We start from the raw sequence: 15,242 nt of genomic DNA on the forward strand, positions 1-15,242 counted from the left end.
AAAGATTCATTCGTCTTGTTTCCTAACTGAGGTCCTTTCCTTCTTTTTATTTTGTAAAAACCATAATGTGAAGCTGCAAAAAAATGCTTGGATGCGGCAGACATGTTCATTAGGAATAATATTTCTAAAGTCGCCATGCGCTCCGGTATTCTTCTCCGCAGCGCTCTGGTCCTGCACACTATGTACTGGGTCTGGCAGTCGTCACACACTACGCTGTGCGGTTTTTATCGGATAGCTTCTCTGACCACTACATGAGACTATCTCCGCGTCTGTTCTGTGGGGATTCGCGCTGGTAGTTCGGACTAGCGGATGCATTATAGAGGCAACGTGCACGGTTCTGGAATCAAACAGCGGCGTTTACTCACACATTGGTGTATCACAAAACGCAGGAGGCTTGGCGTCTGTTCACACACAAGGAAAGTCCATAAACAGTAAAAGTCACCTTTTCACACCCTGTTAGCAGTTCAGCCTCATCAAGTCCACAGGCGTCCTGTTCACCTTTAGAGGGGCCCCCGAGTCCTCCAGCCCGGCTCAGACCTCAGATCCCAGCGCAGCCCTCAGTTTACAGCACACAGACTCCTGCGCTCCACTGTCAGAGGGAGGTAAGTCCACACACCTGGCAGTGCTGGCTGGTTTTTATCCCTGGCAAAACCTGGCCTAGAACATGGGGCGTAGTCACCCACCCAGCACTTTGACTACTCCCAGTAAGAGCCGTCCTGGATCAGCTATGACAGCCATGCTAAGTATTAAGGTGTCAGTTAGCAACTGCTGCTGACACATAAAAACCGGCTCTTTCTCCACCGAGGCCAGGAACCTCGGTGACACGTACCTATCATCCACGATGATTCCAGGTGCCTTCTTACATCAGTTACGTTTTGTTCCCATTGACAATGAATGGGGAGAAAACTGAAGCGTTTTTTTTCCGGTATTTAGACCCTATGTCGGATCTCAATACCGGAAAATATCAACGCTAGTGTGAAAGTAGCCTTACTTTTTCAAGTCTGTTCGGTTTTTAATAGAACCAGATCGTCCAAATTGTACAAAAATATTTATCAGTTTTCTGAGGCGTTCAATTTGTTGCAAAAAAAGCTACCGCATTATGCCTCGTTCCGTTTTTCACGTGTGCGATCTGTACCAATTGGTTTAAATGTTTGTTCACACATCAATATTTTTACTGACTGTGGGTCAGTGAAAAAAAAATCACGGAGACTTGCAGTTCTTTGGTGTGTGATGGCGACCAAACACACCCATTGAAGTCTATGGGTCTGTGAAAAATCACTGACACAACACAGATAGCGTCCAGGTTAGGCCTCATGCACACGACCCTATGTATTTTGCAATCTGCAGAAAAAATACGGATGACATCCGTGTGCATTCCGTATTTTGCAGAACGGAACAGCTGGCCCCTAAGAACAGTCCTATGCTTGTCCGTAATGTGGAACTATCTTTTTGCAGAACAGAAATTCGGAAACAGAATGCACACAGAGTACCTTCCGTTTTTTTATGGACCCATTAAAAGGAATGGTTCCGTTTACGGTCTGCAAAAAAAACGGAATGGATCCGGAAATAAAATACGTTTGTGTGCAAGAGGCCTTAGGGTCCGTTTTTCACTGCCCACTGATGGGAGATGCTCCTGGAAATCAAGTGTCAGCAGTGCAGCGTCCGTGGAATATGGATGACACATGAAGGACAAAAACGGACACACGGACCAAGGGATTCTTCACGGACTGATTTTTCCTTGAACGTCAAACGGACATGGAAATGTGAACGAGGCCTTAGGGAACATACTTTCCCCCATCCTTTATACCAGTAGGAGTACAGATACGTGGTTAGGCCGTGGTTGATGCCGTGTCCGAACCCTTCCATGGTTGCCGGGTCTGTGCCTCCGCATCACGAATGATAGGACATGTCCTATCTTTGGCGGCACCGTGCAGATCGCGGAACCATTGGGTCCAGACTGCAATACAGGGTGCACATGGCTGGTTTCCGTGGTTTGCAACCAGCACGGCCGTCACACTGCCGTCGTCTGAACGCGGCCTTACGCTTAAAACGATCATAAAGAGTATGAGCAAAAGAAACCCAATGGTTTTCACGGTTAGAAACACCGGCCTGTATATTTATACAGGAGACAGTTTTAATGTGATGATTTGCATCTGTGTCCAGCAGGGGGCGCATGCGCTTACTTGGCTTTAAAGGGGTATTCTGGTAGGTAACAGTTTGACACGAGTACTGTTCAGTACTGTGAGTAAGGCCGCATTCGCACGAGCGTATCGATATCCTCATCAGGATTTCATTCGGATTTACATGCGTATTCTTTCCTCCCTGCATTCTTCCCGCGCTCCCACTTTGGTAAGCACTTCTGTATTTGGAAACAAATACGCACAAAACTCGGACATGCTGCGGATTTTAAATACGGACGGAAATTATGGCTCTGTCCCTTTAACCCCGTCAACCACAATGACGTACCTGTACATCACTGTGGCTGAGGGAATGCATGGGGCAGGCTGCAGTGCGGAGCCCGCTCCATACACAGTGGGTGTCAGGTGTAAAATACAGCCAGCACCCGGCTGCGAGGACGCCGAACCCTGTGATTTAACCCCTCAGATGCCTCAGTCAATAGAGATTGCGGCATCTGTGAAGTGAGGCAGAGGGAGGAGGCTCCCTCTACCTTCAGATCAGAAATTGCAGGGTTACGGTCGATTACCATGACAGCCTGGGGCCTGCTGAAGGTTCCTAGACCCATCATGGTAAACTGCCTGTAAAGCCGCGCACGAGGCACAGCTCAGCAGGCAGAGCGTCAAACCTCCATAGACCATAATAGTTCTCAGTTATGGTGTATGGGACAAGTGATCAGAAGATCCCAGGTTATAGGGGGCTAAAAGTGATTAAAGGGGGTTCGCTCACTTCAGCAATTGGCATTTATCATGTAGAGAAAGTTAATACGAGGCCCCTACTAATATATTGTTATTCTCCATATTGCTTCCTTTGCTGGCTGGATTCATTTTTCCATTACATTATACACTGCTTGTTTCCATAGTTACGACCACCCTGCAATCCATCAGTGGTGGTCGTGCTTGCACACTATAGGAAAAAGCTTCAGCCTCTGATGGCCGGGACCATAGGCTGGTGCTTTTTCCTATAGTGTGCAAGCACGACCACCACTGATGGATTGCAGGGTGGTCGTAACCATGGAAACAAGCAGTGTATAATGTGATAGAAAAATGAATCCAGCCACTAAAGGAAGCAATATGGAGAATAACAATACATTAGTAAGTGCCTTGTAGTAACTTTCTCTACATGATAAATGCCACTTACTGAAGTGAGAGGACCCCTTTAAGTAACAAATAAATAAAAAAATAAAAAAACTCAATTTTACATATAAAGATGAATAATAAAAAAATAAACATAACCGGTATCAGCGCATCCAGAAATGTCAGAACTATTAAGTTAAGCACAGTGGCTCAGTGGTTAGCGGTGGCTCAGTGGTTATTAGCACTGGTGCCGTGCAGCGCTGGGGTCCCAGGTCCGAATCCGACCAAGGGCAACATCTGCATGAAGTTTGTATGTTCTTCCCGTGTTTGCGTGGGTTTCCTCCCACAGACTGATCGGGACCTTAGATTGTGAGCCCCACTGGGGGACAGCGACGCTGAGGAATGTGTCAGCGATATATAAGCAAGTATAATAAATGAAAAATATATAGATTTATTTTCCTGTGCGGTGAATGCCGTAACGGAAAAAAACTATAGAAACAGGCGATTCACCGTTTTGGTCACCTTGTCCCCCTCCCCCCCAAAAAACTGAACAGTGATCAAAAAGTGGTAACTACCCCAAAAATGGTACCAATAAAAACTAGTTTGTCAAACCCTCATACGGCGCTGTAGACCAAAATATAAAATAAAAAAAAGTTATGGCTGTTTTTTCAAAGTTTTTATTTTTCTAAAAGTAGTAAAAAAAAAGCTATAATCTGGTATTGCCGTAATCCTACTGACCCACAGAATAAGGACGTCATGTCGCTGTAATAGCAATATCCCAAAAACCTTGTTGGAATTGTGTTTTTTTTTTTCAATTTCACCCCACAACATTTTTTCCCGTTTTCCGATACAAAACATAGTAAATTAAATGTTGCCATAAAAAAAATACAACTTATCCCTTAAAAATAGAAGCCCTCATATGGCCATGTGAACGGAGTGAGGAGGTCTTTAAGGGGTTAAAGTGGTTGACCCAGATCGTGTCTGATCAGTGGGGGTCCGAGCACTGGGACCCCCGCCGATCACGAGCTCCAGTCTATGGCACTGCAGGAGACACTGGACAGCCATACTGGATGTCACCCAGCTTTCCCAGTAACGGATATAACTTAGGCTACTTTTTACACTAGCGTTCGATCGGATCCGATCATATTAATGCAGACGGAGGCTCCGTTCAGTACGGATCCGTCTGCATTAATAACTTAGAAAAAATTCTAAGTGTGAAAGCAGCCTGAGCGGATCCGTTCAGACTTTCAATGTAAAGTCAATGGGGGACGGATCCGCTTGAAGATTGAGCCATATGGTGTCATCTTCAAGCGGATCCGTTCCCATTGACTTACATTGTAAGTCTGAACGGATCCGCTCGCCTCCGCACGGCCAGGCGGACAGCTGAACGCTGCAAGCAGCGTTCAGCTGTCCGCCTGGCCGTGCGGAGTGGAGGCTGAACGCCGCCAGAATGATGCAGTCTGAGCGGATCCGCTCCATTCAGACTGCATCAGGGCTGGACGGAAGCGTTCGGGTCCGCTCGTGAGCCCATTCAAACGGAGCTCACGAACGGACCTATGAACGCTAGTGTGAAAGGAGCCTAAGAAATGGAGGGAGACTCCTATTTACTTGTGATTGATTTTACTATGAAGGCTTGTGTGGTGCGCTGACATCCGGCGTCAGGCGTGTGGTGAGGTCACATACGTGTCATAGTCGTGGCTGCTCCGTCTCACTAATTATCTGATCATGGGACCCCCAGCCCCCTGTATTCATCCACCACTGAGTTCAGGATATCAAAGGACATCTGGAAATGGTCGTCCTCGCAGCCGTAGCGCCGGTACCAGTGCAGATAGGCGCCTGCGTCGTACATGGTCTGAGCCTTGGACACGACGCTGCTCATCAGGTCCGCTGCGCTGGAGTGATTGGCGCAGACGGTCAGGGAATGGCTGTAACACGAGGGGTCCAGAATATTCTCGGGGTCTGCGGAAAGTGGTAATAAGTGAGAGGTGAGCGAAACGCAGCGGACACAGCGAGAGGCAAGCGGCGTAGTGTGAGGGCACTGAGCGCGCTCCGACCTGTCCAGCAGTGGATGGCGGAGGGGTTCCAGGACACACAGCGGTACGCCTGCCGCAGCTTCGTCAGCACCGAGTCCCGGGACAGCAGGAAGGAGTAGTCCTGAGAGTTACGCGCCACCGCGAGGGCGGACAGGCTGTGATGCTGGAGCGGGGGAGGGGAACGTTAAAGACCATAACAAGACGCGCTGAAAACACGGACTGCTGCAGGAGCGCGGGGAACCTGGCTGACAACCCCCTGACAGAAGTCATTACCCAACTTTCCCAGAAACAGATATAATCGAGTAATTCTGCTGTGAAGAGCGGACTCTGCAGTGATGCATTGTGGGAGAAGTCGGATGTCACCAAACAGGACATGCAGGGTGCACGGCATCATGGGACCCCATCACAGCAGCTGGATGTCATGGCAGAATGCAGCTCTGGATGTGACTGGAGTATAAGACAATCCACACAACAAGAGTGATGATTATTTGTACATGGTCCTAATACTGTGATCACCATGTAGATTTACACCATAAAATACTGCTCTACTCTAGTCACCTACAGAGCTGCATTCAGAAAGTCTTCTGGTAAAATAGGGCTGTGCTCCAGTCACCTACAGAGCTGCATTCAGAAAGTCTTCTGGTAAAATAGTGCTGTGCTCCAGTCACCTACAGAGCTGCATTCAGAAAGTCTTCTGGTAAAATAGTGCTGTGCTCCAGTCACCTACAGAGCTGCATTCAGAAAGTCTTCTGGTAAAATAGGGCGGTGCTCCAGTCACCTACAGAGCTGCATTCAGAAAGTATTCTGGTAAAATAGGGCGGTGCTCCAGTCACCTACAGAGCTGCATTCAGAAAGTCTTCTGGTAAAATAGTGCTGTGCTCCAGTCACCTACAGAGCTGCATTCAGAAAGTATTCTGGTAAAATAGTGCTGTGCTCCAGTCACCTACAGAGCTGCATTCAGAAAGTCTTCTGGTAAAATAGTGCTGTGCTCCAGTCCCCTACAGAGCTGCATTCAGAAAGTCTTCTGGTAAAATAGTGCTGTGCTCCAGTCACCTACAGAGCTGCATTCAGAAAGTATTCTGGTAAAATAGTGCTGTGCTCCAGTCACCTACAGAGCTGCATTCAGAAAGTCTTCTGGTAAAATAGTGCTGTGCTCCAGTCACCTACAGAGCTGCATTCAGAAAGTATTCTGGTAAAATAGTGCTGTGCTCCAGTCACCTACAGAGCTGCATTCAGAAAGTCTTCTGGTAAAATAGGGCTGTGCTCCAGTCACCTACAGAGCTGCATTCAGAAAGTATTCTGGTAAAATAGTACTGTGCTCCAGTCACCTACAGAGCTGCATTCAGAAAGTCTTCTGGTAAAATAGTGCTGTGCTCCAGTCACCTACAGAGCTGCATTCAGAAAGTCTTCTGGTAAAATAGTGCTGTGCTCCAGTCACCTACAGAGCTGCATTCAGAAAGTCTTCTGGTTAAATAGGGCTGTGCTCCAGTCACCTACAGAGCTGCATTCAGAAAGTCTTCTGGTAAAATAGGGCTGTGCTCCAGTCACCTACAGAGCTGCATTCAGAAAGTCTTCTGGTAAAATAGTGCTGTGCTCCAGTCACCTACAGAGCTGCATTCAGAAAGTCTTCTGGTAAAATAGGGCTGTGCTCCAGTCACCTACAGAGCTGCATTCAGAAAGTATTCTGGTAAAATAGTGCTGTGCTCCAGTCACCTACAGAGCTGCATTCAGAAAGTCTTCTGGTAAAATAGGGCTGTGCTCCAGTCAACTACAGAGCTGCATTCAGAAAGTCTTCTGGTAAAATAGGGCTGTGCTCCAGTCACCTACAGAGCTGCATTCAGAAAGTCTTCTGGTAAAATAGGGCTGTGCTCCAGTCACCTACAGAGCTGCATTCAGAAAGTCTTCTGGTAAAATAGTGCTGTGCTCCAGTCACCTACAGAGCTGCATTCAGAAAGTATTCTGGTAAAATAGTGCTGTGCTCCAGTCACCTACAGAGCTGCATTCAGAAAGTCTTCTGGTAAAATAGTGCTGTGCTCCAGTCACCTACAGAGCTGCATTCAGAAAGTCTTCTGGTAAAATAGTGCTGTGCTCCAGTCACCTACAGAGCTGCATTCAGAAAGTCTTCTGTTCTCACCATTAAACATATGAATATTTCAAATAAAATTATGGAATATTTCTAAGAAATCAGACAGAAAGAAGTTACAAATTATCTCCAGTGAAGGATACAAGATGGCCGTTGGGATCGGCTCGGGGGATGGTCTGCACCAGGGCACTGGTCACTTTGTCCCACGAGGCCGTCCCCCTGTGGATACAATGAGAAGTACTGAATGAATCTGCTGGACGATCACCAGGGTCCGGCTGCCATCAGCTGACCCTCCAGTTAGAGATGTGGTGGAGGTGGAGGTCAGTGGCTGCCGTCGTCACCTGACGTGTCCAGCACCACAGGGACGAGGCTCAGGTAAGTACATCCAGTGAACCCGCGGCGGCCCTTACCTCCGGCAGACCTGAGACGTGTGGAGGAACTTCATGGAGGACATTGGACACAGGCAGCGGATCAGCTCCCAGGGCTCCAGGCCGACACTCACCGAACTGACGAGGAGACAACGAGACGTCAGTGCAACTCCCCAAACACTAGAAAACCCCAGACCTCAGGAGACCGCACCTCCTGGTCTTCAGTGAATACACAGGACAGAGGAGGCCCGCCAGACAGGAAGCAACGTGTGCGTTCATGGAGGTGAGGGAGACCGAAGGCTGAAGCCCAGATGTAGTGAATGTCTTCTTCTCCACTAAAGAGGCCGCTCTCTTCATCACCTCGTCATTCTGGAAGAGAAGGACCCCATCACAGAACCTGGGAAGGTAAATATGTTATTGTGGCGCTGACGAGGACCCCATGGCGGTGCCTAAAAATGGAAATAATTGACCTGACCGCGTAATATTACCTAAACGGGTGAATAAAAAACTGCAGCTGTGACTATGACCCCCTGCAGTACCCGAAAGAGCAAATACCCCATCCCAGGTGTGACTATGACCCCCTGCAGTACCCAAAGGAGCAAATATCCCATCGAGCCATGACAATGACCCCCTGCAGTACCCAAAGGAGCAAATACCCCATCCAGCCATGACAATGACCCCACTGCAGTACCCAAAGGAGCAAATACCCCATCCAGCCATGACTATGACCCCACTGCAGTACCTGAAAGAGCAAATACCCCATCCAGCTGTGATTATGACCCCCTGCAGTACCCAAAGGAGCAAATACCCCATCCCAGGTGTGACTATGACCCCCTGCAGTACCCAAAGGAGCAAATACCCCATCGAGCCATGACAATGACCCCCTGCAGTACCCAAAGGAGCAAATACCCCATCCAGCTGTGATTATGACCCCCTGCAGTACCCAAAGGAGCAAATACCCCATCCAGCTGTGATTATGACCCCCTGCAGTACCTAAAGGAGCAAATACCCCATCCCAGGTGTGACTAAGACCCCCTGCAGTACCCAAAGGAGCAAATACCCCAGCCAGCCATCCAGCTGTGACTATGACCCCCTGCAGTTCCTAAATCCAGGACCCCATCACTGCTTCCTGTCCTTTGCTTCGCTCTCACCAGCTGTAATACGTTACCTTTGCATCCAGGCCAGGCAGAGCAGCGAGTTATAATGCTGGAGCGGGGAGTCACCCGTCTGATGGGGTGCTGCCGTCACAGACAGTATATACCCAGCGGGGTACTCTTCTCGGATCTCCTCACACAACCGCGAGCCCATACCTGAAGAGCCGAGCACAGCGGGGTTAAAAGGATTGTCCTCTTATCATTGTATGTGATAATGAGAAGGAGCAGCCGGGAAATACATAATGGAGCAGGTCAGGGTGGTACGAGGGGCTGTTCTCAGCGCGGTCTGTCCGTACACAGCCAGAGACCCCTGTGTATTACCGGTCCAAGCCGCGAGGAGGAAAGGAATGGGATACAATTACCAGAACCTCCGTCTGCCAGAACCGACTTACAGTGCCCAAAAAATTCTACAACTTTCCTAAATAGTTTGTGTTTCAATTCTTCACCATCTTCAAGATCTCTGCTTGCTGGTGATAAATGAGTGCACTCTTGTTTCCATACATAGCTAGTCCTGCTGTCAGCGGAGGGTTTGCTGTAGCTCTATCGAGTGCAGACAATAGATACTTTGTTACAATGTATCAGTCTGGAGTCCAGAGCATTGTCCAGACTGATACATTGTATCTACTTCTCGGGACTAGCTGTGTACAGGCTTACTGCCTCTGAATGGAAACAGGAGTGTCCTCCTTCACTGACAGCAAGCAGAGATATGGCGAGGAATGGAAACATAAAGGCCCAGATTTATTAATCCTGTGGATGATGGTGGTCGAGACCCACATTTACCACAGGGCTTCGGCTGGTGGCGTGTGCTGCAGGGACGGACACCTTACGGTAAAGGTCCACGTACCTGGGTCTGCCATCAGGAGAGTCTGAGCGGAAAAATGTGAGGAGGGCAACAGCAGCGCGTAGGGCGATACGGCAGGTGTTACAATAAGCCACGCCTCTAATCTCGCCCAATTCTCTTCGTCTCCCACTCCCAGAAAGAATGGCCCTTAGTAATCGTGCCCTTTAGCGCCGCCATATAATAGAATGTCCCGTAAGCACTTGGCTCCCCCCACACAATGCGATACCCCCTCTAAGTGTCCCCCTGACAGAACGATGCCCACACATCTGAATACCCCCCTGCCTGCGCTGACCCACCGATCTGCGTCCATCTGCATCTGCGTGCTGAGGAGGCAGGACACGCCGGGGCCCGGACAGCTGGCATCTGTGGTCCGCCACGTGAGTACCCAGCTCTATACCAACCATTGGTTGGCCTACTCTGAGGCAGAAATGTACCTGAATTGTGGTGCAATATGGCGCAATCTTGGGCCCCGTCCCTTTTCCAGACTCTCGCCCCTTCCCACTAAGCCCCGCCTCCTTTTCATTTGAGTTGAGAATAAAATTTGTAGAAACCCTAGTTGTCCCAAATTGCACCACTTTCTAGACAGATTCTAGGCGCAGACAGATTGGTAAAGCTGGGCTGCGGTCTGTTAGAAAGGTATAGAACTTTTTATCTATACGATAATTTAAATAAAACCAGAAAAATAGCGAATCGCTCCTGTGGACCCCTGCACTGCCCCTACGGTCACTGTTACCTTGTTCACTAGTCCACAGAACAGAAGTTCCACATTGCAGCTTATCAGCACCTCTTCTGGGGTCTCATTCAGACGGCCATATGTTTTTTGCTGTCCACAAAAATGCAGATCCGTTTTTTTTGCGGACAATTCAGCATACCCACAAAAAAACACATTGCATTCCGCATTTTTTCGGACCTATAGACTTATATGGGGCCACGTCCTGATTTTCACTGACAAGTATAGGACATGTTTTATTTATTTTGCGGTCCGCATCTTTTGAGGCCCCATAGAAGCGAATGGGTCCGCATCTAATCCGCAAAACTGCAGATCAGATGCGGAAAGCATCATACGGCCACCTGAATAAGCCCTAACTATAAGCACCCATGATCACCCTCGCCTTACCGGAGCCGGTGCCACCACACAGGCTGTGCAGGATCACCGTGCCGCTGTAACAGTCCCGCCGCTCCACCTCCTTCCGGAAAGCCTCCATGGTCCGGTCCAGCAGACTCTTCTCTCCACTGGTCAATATCCCTTGATATCCTGTGAACCAACAGTATGAGATTAGCGGTACAAGGTGCAGACGCCTATGGGCGCCCCGGGGTTCACGGACCCGTCCTGCCCCATGTCCTTGTATTGTCTATCATCGGACTACATCAAGAGCATTTGCCTTTCGCTGTGGCCATTTTGTCGGGATGCGCTGCCATATTGGCCCGCGGTCTCCTTACCATACGCCCAGTTGTTTCCTCTTCCTCGCTGTCCCACAATGATATTGGCGTCCCTGAAGTATCTGAATGGAAACACACGGATCAGTCATGGCTGGAGGACTACCAGAGATAAATAACCAGACCCCAGTGCTGCTGGGCAGGAGGGGGGGTATAGGGGTGACCCCGATCCTGCTGCAGGATGGAAGTGATGATATATGATCAGCCATTATACAATCATCACCAGCATTTCTGTCCTACCGCCCTGCTGCACCAGCACCACCTGTCCGTGCTCATCCGGAGCCGAGACTTGGCTCCGCCTCACTGGGTGAGATGTAACATGGTGGACAGTAAGGTCATGTTCATACGCCATTCTGGAGAAATCCGCAGCAGAAACCCAGACCTAAAACTTGGATTTCTGACCAGCGGATCCGCACACGGATTAGCCCCCTAGTAGCGCAGCTCATCCACAGATAATGAACATGCTGCACTGGAGGTCAGTGAATTCTGCCGGGATGTAGCTGCGGACGTGACTTACCCTTTCTTCACTTGCTGGCGCAGTTTCCGGATCACCTTGGGTTCTGTGTCCACACAGACAGCGTTAATGAGTCCATCGCGGGAGAAATATGGATACCTGCGAGAGAAAGGAACGCGGCGTGTCTACATACTTATATTCACTCTGTGCACCCCCCAACTCCCCATGATCAGCAGACATCAATAGGGCGGGGGTCATCTGTCAGAAGAAATCTACAAAAACCATTTACAGGGGTCTTTAAAACTGTAGACACCCCACATAATATGGCGGCGTCTCACCGGTCAGCGTCGGCGACATTGCTGCTGAGGAGCTGCCACCATTCCTGTCCGATCTGGTTGCCGCATTGTCCAACCTGGAGCCACATCAGCGCCATTTTCTGCTGTAAAAATGACAAACATCAGAGATGCTGAGTTGAATCATCAGATGTTAGGGTGAATCATCAAGGATATCGGGGTGAATCATCAGGGATATTGGGGGTCGATCATCAGGGATATTGGGGGTCGATCATCAGGGATATTGGGGGTAGATCATCAGGGATATTGGGGTCAATCATCAGGGATATTGGGGTCAATCATCAGGGATATTGGGGTCAATCATCAGGGATATTGGGGTCAATCATCAGGGATATTGGGGTCAATCATCAGGGATATTGGGGTCAATCATCAGGGATATTGGGGTCAATCATCAGGGATATTGGGGTCAATCATCAGGGATATTGGGGTGACAGTGCGGTATTCACTGTCGCCTCCTTGTGATACGTTTGGGGTAAACAACGACTTCTTCAGACATTTCTTAAGGTTCTTCCCCAGACTCGGCACATCTATCTCCCCCGGTCCTGCAGACGCTAAAGTGCCAGCTCATGCGCTCCACCATCCCACCATGTGGGGGCACAGTTAGGAGGAATGGGGGACATGGGGCCCCTGTTGTGATTAGGGGGGCCCCGCACAATCAGACACATTGTGTCACCATATCACAGGTCAATGTGGGATAAAGTGTAATGGGGAGATTAATATTACTGGAGCAGAGGGCAGCGTGAACCATCTTCTGTCATAGAACCAAACGCCAGAACTGTCAAATGTGTCATAGAATCCATGATTCATGGATGTGTCGCCCATAGCAACTGATCAGACTTCAATCAATTATCTGATTGGCTGACCTGAGGGACTGCACGTTCCTGTAAATAAAGTTTATAGCAACCAATCATATAACCGTTTATAACCAACATCGGTAACGTGAAAGCTGGAATCCAAATAGTTGCTATGTGCAAGCGTTTCGGATTCTTAGACATGATTGTATAAATAAAGTTTATAGAAATTGTTTGCAACCAATCATAAAGCTTTTTACATTCCTCAACTGGGGCTGGGAATATATAAGCTGGCATCTGATTGGTTGCTATGTGCAGGCGGTTTGGGTTTCTTAGATATGATTGTATAAATAAAGTTTATAGAAATTGCAACCAATCATAAAGCGTTTTACATTCCTCAGCTGACGCTGGGAATATGTAGGGTGGCATCTGATTGGTTGCTATGTGCAGGCGTCTGGGTTTCATAGATATAACTGTATAAATAAAGTTAATAAGAATTGTTGGCAACCAATCATAAATCTTTTTACATTCCTCAACTGGGGCTAGGAATAGGTAAGCTGCCATCTGATTGGTTGCTATGTGCAGGCGTTTGGGTTTCTTAGATATGATTGTATAAATAAAGTTTATAGAAATTGCAACCAATCATAAAGCTTTTAACATTCCCCAACTGCCGCAGTGAATATGTAAGATGGAATCTGATTGGTTGCTATGGGTAACAGTTCCAAACCTTGACAACCGCGTGGTTTGTCTGAAGTTCTGTACGTCCCCGGTGCGGTGCCGGAGTGTGCACCGTGGGCCGCTATGCGTGTGCTGGCGGAGCGCCGGTGTCGCGGTGTCACCTGTGTGCGAGGCCGTGTGTTGTCCTCATCGCGGGGGGTGTCTTCTCCGCCCCCTGCCCATGTTACAGTTGTGACTGGAGGAAGTGGATGAGTTTGCGCCATTTCCGCTCCGTGTTGTGGAGGGGAGGAGGAGCCGAGCAGCCGGAGGCCGCAGTGCTGCGATCTTGCCGGGAAACCTTGCACTCTCCTCCGGTCTAGGACTTTTGACTCCTGCCCCGCAGTGGTTGCGGCCTTGATCCCCGCGGCGTGCAGTGGTCTGGGCGGCGTGCTCGGTGGGCGGCCTTTCCTGCAGGCGAGAGCCGGGGACGCACGGGGGTGAGAGGCCGGAGGGAGAGGCGGCTGAGGAGGAAGCCGTGTGCGGCGCATGGACGGAGATCGGCGGCATCATGGCCTGAGAAGAGGACGGGGCCCGAGACCAGCTGCCCTGGACACAGCCCCCTGCACCCCAGTGTCTGCAGCCCACCCTCTCTGTGCACCCCAATACTCTGTGCAGCCCACCCCCACACCTGTGGACCCTCTCTGCTGCGCCCCAATACTCTGTGCAGCCCACCCCCATACCTGTGGACCCTCTCTGCTGCACCCCAATACTCTGTGCAGCCCACCCCCATACCTGTGGACCCTCTCTCTGCTGCACCCAGATATCTGGAGTTACTTCCCACTTTCCTGAGCCCCCCAATATTTGGCATTGGAAACCTCGTCCTCCAGAAGCCCTGGGGTGCAGGTCGCTGCCCCTGTTTGAAGCCTTCGCCCCCTGCACCCTGTCTCTGGGAAGTCGCCCCCCTCCGCTCCGCAGGCTGGATGCCTTGCTCCACCGCTGATAATGGGGGATTTCTATGATCCAGAACACCCTACCGAGTAAGTATATGTGGTCACCCCAACATGTCCGGCCTCCTCCGTGTCACCCCGTGGTCTCACCGTGTGATATGGAAGGGGGGCACAAACCCTGACGACACCCCGTGTGCATGCAGGAGGCCTCGTGGAGTCCCTGGGAAGATCCTCATCTTCTGCTCACATGCTGAATGGGAGAACTACAAGCCCCAGCAGCGTGTCGGCGTAAGATCAGGAGAAGCGTGCACTGTGTAATATGCTTCATGTCATGTAGATTGTGTCTTACGGGGGCATAACCAGGTGCAGTGCGGCTGGTGGTATAGCGGTCATGGCACTGGGTTGTACTGGGGTCCGGAGATGAAGTCATGTTGTCAGAGCATGCTGGGAGTTGTAGTTTAGCAGTGGCAGAAGAGCCTACGGTTGGGGAGCATTGACATAGGTAATGTCTGGCCCATCAGCATTAGATCAGTACAAGGGGGCCGTCCCCTCTCTGCGACCCATTCACACATCCGCAATTCCGCTCTGCATTTTGCGGAACGGAATTGTGGACCCATTCATTTCTATGCGCACTTCCGGGTCCGATCCCGAAAAAAATAGAACATGTCCTATTCTTGTCCGCAATAGCGGACAAGAATAGGCATATTCTCTTAGTGCCGGCAATGTGCGGTCCGCAAAATGCGGAACGCACATTGCCGCTGTCCGTGTTTTGTGGATCCGCAAAACACACACAGATGTGTGAATGGAGCCTTCAGTAGACAATACCGCTAAGGTTGAGTCACAGCTAGTGTTGAGCGAACTTGTGTTTTAAGT

At 49.7% G+C, this 15,242-nt stretch overlaps 2 protein-coding genes across 11 annotated transcripts in view; one reads left to right on the top strand and one right to left on the bottom strand.

Moving 5' to 3' along the window:
- Nucleotides 1-4,729: 4,729 nt before the first annotated feature.
- On the bottom strand, nt 4,730-13,970 carry LOC122938725 (tubulin delta chain-like). 4 transcript variants are annotated; one of them, XM_044294438.1, is made up of 11 exons: nt 13,605-13,970; nt 11,960-12,057; nt 11,685-11,780; nt 11,171-11,232; nt 10,848-10,985; nt 8,904-9,045; nt 7,947-8,132; nt 7,778-7,873; nt 7,511-7,586; nt 5,306-5,447; nt 4,730-5,210 (listed from the first exon to the last, which is right to left on the bottom strand). In XM_044294438.1, exons 1-11 carry the CDS (start codon nt 13,968-13,970, stop codon nt 4,975-4,977), a joined length of 1,638 nt encoding a protein of 545 aa, XP_044150373.1. In that variant the 3' UTR covers nt 4,730-4,974. The 4 variants fall into 4 exon arrangements, with proteins under 4 accessions (XP_044150373.1, XP_044150372.1, XP_044150374.1 ...); XM_044294437.1 differs by having other exon boundaries at nt 11,960-12,060; XM_044294439.1 differs by having other exon boundaries at nt 4,731-5,210; nt 11,960-12,060; nt 13,493-13,633.
- Nucleotides 13,971-14,327: 357 nt separating this feature from the next.
- SETD2 (SET domain containing 2, histone lysine methyltransferase) overlaps nt 14,328-15,242 on the top strand; it is a 48,459-nt gene continuing 47,544 nt past the window's right edge. For 6 of the 7 annotated variants that reach the window (XM_044294429.1, XM_044294430.1, XM_044294431.1 and 3 more), the window contains exon 1: nt 14,328-14,459. In XM_044294429.1, coding sequence (XP_044150364.1) covers nt 14,425-14,459 — 35 coding nt within the window. In that variant the 5' untranslated portion in view covers nt 14,328-14,424. The remainder of the gene's footprint in view (nt 14,460-15,242) is intronic. The other variant, XM_044294434.1, reaches the window with a different exon arrangement.

Source organism: Bufo gargarizans, chromosome 5 (assembly GCF_014858855.1).
Source record: "Bufo gargarizans isolate SCDJY-AF-19 chromosome 5, ASM1485885v1, whole genome shotgun sequence".
NCBI lineage: Eukaryota > Metazoa > Chordata > Amphibia > Anura > Bufonidae > Bufo > Bufo gargarizans.